General features: G+C 49.6%; 1 protein-coding gene across 1 annotated transcript; it reads left to right on the top strand.

Moving 5' to 3' along the window:
- The first annotated feature begins 701 nt into the window (after window positions 1-701).
- Window positions 702-3,808, top strand: OSR2 (odd-skipped related transciption factor 2). Its single transcript, XM_043978021.1, has 3 exons — window positions 702-1,369; window positions 2,616-2,715; window positions 3,626-3,808. Exons 1-3 carry the CDS (start codon window positions 717-719, stop codon window positions 3,806-3,808), a joined length of 936 nt encoding a protein of 311 aa, XP_043833956.1. The 5' UTR covers window positions 702-716.
- The last annotated feature ends 1,428 nt before the right edge of the window (window positions 3,809-5,236 follow it).

Here is a 5,236-nt window from a genome sequence, read left to right as displayed (position 1 = left end):
TCGGTCCAGAGGCCTAATATGCTGGACCCGTCTTGCCCTGACTCTTCAGAGATACACAGAAGAGACAGCAGTGATGGGAGAGGCTTCACCCACCCTGCGCTCCGATGGATCCGGGTCCAGAGCTTAGAGGGCAAGCACCCTGGTTCAGAAAGAGTGATGGGTTTTGTAAATGTGAAAATATAGTTTGACCTGCAAGTCTTTACTAGTGGAAGGGAGCCTGAGGGGAGGGGATGGGTAAGTGCTCCTCTATTTCTGGTCTAGTGCGCCTTTGCCTTGCGCACGGGGGCCGATCTTTCTCTAAATTCTTTGGACTAGTAAGGCGCCCAGACGTCCCTCTGCCGCTCTTCCTCATTCCCTTGGTGGTGGTGGGATTTTTTTGTTTTGTTTTGTTTTTCCCAGATGAGTCAGGTTGGGAATCGAACTCAGTAACTGAGCCGGCGTTATGCACATTTCCCCAAGGGCTCACTTCATGGGAGGTTAGTAGGAAACAATGAACCCAGGGAAGGGTCTAGAGCCAGCGCCGAGCCTAAAGTGTGCCCCAAACCCGTCTGGGCGAACATTCATTCTCTCTCTCTGCTCTTCCTTCTCCCCTCCCTCTCCTTGTAGAGTCTCATCTTCTTGGCGTCAACTTCTTTGGATTTTCTTCCGAGTATCCCCGGGAGCCCCCAGTCCTGGAAGAAAGGGGCAGAACCCTCTGCACCCACCGAGCCCGGAAGATGGGGAGCAAGGCTCTTCCCGCGCCCATCCCTCTCCACCCCTCGCTGCAGCTCACCAACTACTCCTTCCTTCAAGCTGTGAACACCTTTCCGGCCGCCGTGGACCACTTGCAGGGCCTGTACGGGCTCAGTGCCGTGCAGACCATGCACATGAACCACTGGACGCTGGGCTACCCCAATATGCACGAGATCACCCGTTCCACCATCACGGAGATGGCTGCGGCACAGGGCCTGGTAGACGCCCGCTTCCCCTTCCCGGCCCTGCCCTTCGCCACCCACCTCTTCCATCCCAAACAGGGGGCCATTGCCCATGTCCTCCCGGCCCTACACAAGGACCGGCCCCGATTTGACTTTGCCAACCTGGCGGTGGCCGCCACACAAGAAGACCCCCCCAAAATGGACCTGACTAAGCTGAGCCCGGGCCTGGGTAGCCCCATCTCGGGCATTAGCAAATTGACTCCGGACAGAAAACCCTCTCGGGGGAGGTTGCCTTCCAAAACGAAAAAAGAGTTTATCTGCAAATTCTGTGGCAGGCACTTTACCAAATCCTACAACTTGCTCATTCACGAGAGAACCCACACGGACGAGAGGCCTTACACTTGCGACATCTGCCACAAGGCCTTCCGGAGGCAAGATCACCTGAGGGATCACAGGTGAGTTTCCCAACCCGCCTTTGCTAGGTTAGGGGGTGGGCAGAAAAGTGCCCAAGGAAAGGACAGAGAAAGTGCCCGAAACCTAAGTGCCCCCTTCACCAACCCAGACTGGATTCCCTGCTCCATCTGTTGCAGGAGAACGTGTGACTGCCCCCAGTCAAAGGAGGCTGAACAAATTACTGACAACTCCCCCCCAATTTATACCTCTCCTGCCTAAAGTACAGCATTCTTTCTCCGGGAAAAGCAGTGCAAATTCCTCAACCCAGTGCACCAAGAGCCAAATGTTCTGAGGTTATTCCTTTGTGCTCTGGTTTCCGACTCAGGTCTGGGTTTCTGGGCCAGGTGGAGGAACTTGGGCACGTTTTCCTATGTTCAGCTGCCCGAGTCTCGTCTTCCCGGAGCTGCCTTTCCCTTGCCTTAGACTTCTCAACCCGGACTTGTAGGGCACCTCTGTTTGCCAGCCCCGGGGTCCCTAAATTCCTCACTCCTCCCACTCACCACCCATTCAGGAGCCAAAGAAGATTTCACGCCGGGGCCCCAATACTTCCCTGGCTGCTGCAGCAGCGCTGTTTAATTTAACCTTTGTTTCCCGGGAACTTTCCTCCTTGAATGAGGCCAGCGAGTTTAGAAAAAGCTGGTCCTGCAACCCCCCAGCATCAAAGCCCGCATTACTACTATTACTGTTATACCTCATAATAGACTATGCCCGACCTGATCCCGGCTTAAGGTTCTTCCCCTCCCTCCTTCTCCCCGCTGTCCCCCAGAATAGAGATCAGAATTCCTTGAGGATTCTCCCAAACCCCCAGCTGGGAGGTTGCAAAACCTCTTCTCCCGGGCTGTTGAGGGCTTCGCTGCAGTCTGTTCCCCGCTAACTCAGCTTTGTATTACAGCCTGATTTGGCCAGTTTAAGTTACTGGTTAAAAAAAAAAAAACACAAAAAACCCTAATCGTAGCGACCAGAGAAGTGCTTACTCCTCCCGTTTTTTCGAGATCTCCATCCAAAGCACCACCAGAGAGGGCGATCAAGTGTAGATAAGCCGGCGCTGTGCCTGGTTTGAAGAGTCTGTTACAAGAGGTTAACCATAAACAGAATTACACAAGGGGGGGGGGGGTCGAAAGAAAGAAAGAAGAGCCAATTTCCTTTTGTCCTCTCCCCGTTCTCCTTTAAGTAATTATCCATAAATGCTTTTGGGAGCCGATAACGTTCATCCAAGCTATTTAACTGAATCCTTCTATCAATTTTCAGGTATATCCATTCCAAAGAAAAACCCTTCAAATGTCAGGAATGTGGAAAAGGATTTTGTCAGTCTAGAACTCTGGCAGTTCACAAAACTTTACACATGCAGGTAAGCTCCTTTCCTTATCTGAGAAACTTATTTCATTTTCTCATGTCTGTTTTCCAAGAAGTAGCCAAGGGCCTGCTCTTAAAGTCTGAATTCGTATTTGTTCTCTGTTTGACTGGAGAGGTGCTATATTTTTCTCTGCTGGTTTTCAGAGAGGAGAATGATTGTCCTTTCTCCTCTTTTTTTTTATAATATATATTCGAAATATTTCTGGTTCTAGGAAACAGCCTTCGAAGTCCCATTCATTATTTAATGCCTCGTAATTAACAGCAGTAAACACCACTTTTATTTCTCTACACCCCTTTCACACCCCACTCCCTCCTATTTTGAATTTATGGATTTTATGCTTGAGAAGCAACGGCAAAGTAATTTCTGAAAAAGCCGCAGCAGAGCAGTCTTGTCTACAATGGCAGTCCCAGTCCCCATTTCTCTCGTAGAAGAACCTTTAGAACCGACCACCAGTAGTGGTTGATCTGTCTAGCTCCGCGAATCCCTGCTAGTCTGAAGAGAAGAATACCTTCATCAAAGATTAGAAGCCCCCGGCCCTACCCTTTCAGCTCCTGGCCCTTTTCTTTCTGTGTTTGACACTGTGAAGACACGTAAGGAATTGGAAATGACAAACTCGAACTTTCAGGGATGTATCTGTGCAGTTATGAGTGCTGCCAGTGTACCGGGAGGGCGCGCCTGTGTGTGAGCTCCCCACAGAAGCATTGAGTAGCACAGATGCAGATGTGTATATGCAGGCTCCCCCTCACCCACTCCAGTTGTTGGAGAGTGGGAGGTAGAGTGGGGAGCGAGTGGAGGGGAGGGCATTGTTGTTGCGTGTGGTTGTGTAATGTTAGTACTGCAGATAAGAGAAGGGCACAGTGGTGGTGTGAAGGATTAATCCTTTGCTTGCTTCACATCTGAACAGGAATCTCCACACAAATGCCCCACATGTGGAAGAACCTTTAATCAGAGAAGTAATCTGAAAACTCACCTTCTCACCCATACAGACATCAAGCCCTACAACTGCGAGCAGTGCGGCAAAGTGTTCAGGCGAAACTGTGATCTGCGGCGGCACAGTCTGACCCACACCCCGCGGCAGGACTTCTAGAGAAGCCAAGCATCTGGCCCCCCTCCCTCCCCACTCTTGTCTTCCTTCCCCCGCCGGGCCCTCCGAGGGCCGACCTGTCCCCGACCGACCCCAACTCGCCCCTACAGCTGCACCTGCAGCTCCAAGGAGCTAATAACTCTTCTGGCGGACTCAAACTATAGAAAGCCACACACACACACACACACACACACACCTGCACAAAGAGCTTGTGCTAGTCTCTTGTAGATATTCACAGCTCATTTTAGAGCTCTGTACATAATGTCGTGAGGGGGGTTGTTTTGTTGTTTCGTGGGGTTTTTGTTTGTGCAGTTGTGTTTGGGCTTTTTTTTTTTTGTGGTATCTTGTCAAATGCACCTGGACAAGGAAAATAGAAGCCAAATTTATCTTTAAGAACTGTATTTCAAAATAAAACATTTTTTTCCAACTCTTTTGTAGTATGTTTTTTTACTTCTCTTGTGCTTCCCTTGTGGGCTGGGGGTGGTGATGGTAGTAGTGATGGTTACAACCCAGGTGTTTCCATAAGAAGAGAATGAACCCATTGCTTCTCAGTCTCTTGGATGGATTAACCCTCTCCCTCCCCTATTGGAAGCAGATCTCTTTTTACATAGTACTGTGGCTTTGGGGAATTATATGAATGTATTGTATTTTGTTTTCCTGAAGATACTCAAAGAAAAATGGCACTGGGTCTCCCCTTCTCTCTCTCTCTCTCTCTCTCTCTCTCTCTCTCTCTCTCTCTCTCTCTCTCACACACACACACACACACAGGTCCTGTCCTTACTTAGCATGTTGTTGTTTCTTCCATGGCAATATTGTTATTTTTGTTAATGATGTCAGGCAGGGATTCTGGGGCCTGTCTCTGAGCCCCAGGCAAGGAGACACTTTTCAGCTGGGGCTCTTTCCACAAGAACCAACTCTTCCACCTCCCCCAGCAAGTCTGTTTGTTCTGAGATTGGGAGGGGGACAAAAAAGGGGGGGAAAGAAGACAGGAGGTGAGTACCAGGCTCTTCCAAAAGTCCTTGGCCCGAAGTCAAATCTTCTGATGGAGTAGCTTCTCTGAAGCACTAGACTTTGAACGCTTGCCGTCGTTTATCACCACAGACAGGAACTTTATTCTGCCCTTCATGGAGAAGCCCTTCCCTTCAAATCAACTGCCAAAGAATGGAGAAATGGTGTACAGCCTCCAGAAAGGTGAGGAAGGTCAAGGAGGAAAAGAAAGGACTTAGCTGAGTTTTTAACAGCCCCTTCCGAGTTGGGTACAACTTTCTCTGCGATATAGGTTTGGCCAAAGAAGATTGGATACGTTTCCAAGATGACAAGTCACTGAGAAAGAGATTCTAGGAGTGGCAAGCTGCTCTTGTTTCCTCCTAGGCAACTGGAAACATTCAGAAAGTACTGGTTACCCCATATAAGCCACAGGGTAAATTGATT

Source organism: Dromiciops gliroides, chromosome 1 (genome assembly GCF_019393635.1).
Source record: "Dromiciops gliroides isolate mDroGli1 chromosome 1, mDroGli1.pri, whole genome shotgun sequence".
NCBI classification, from domain to species: Eukaryota; Metazoa; Chordata; class Mammalia; order Microbiotheria; family Microbiotheriidae; genus Dromiciops; species Dromiciops gliroides.
The sequence above is the reverse complement of the archived record's forward strand: the minus strand, read 5'-3'. Positions and strand labels throughout refer to the sequence as shown.

Excerpts from the sequence above, each read along its gene's own strand:
- OSR2 (XM_043978021.1), top strand. The coding sequence starts at position 717 with ATGGGGAGCAAGGCTCTTCCCGCGCCCATCCCTCTCCACCCCTCGCTG. Across the intron at positions 1,370-2,615 it reads GATCACCTGAGGGATCACAG|GTATATCCATTCCAAAGAAA; the intron begins GTGAGTTTCCCA and ends ATCAATTTTCAG. Across the intron at positions 2,716-3,625 it reads ACAAAACTTTACACATGCAG|GAATCTCCACACAAATGCCC; the intron begins GTAAGCTCCTTT and ends ACATCTGAACAG.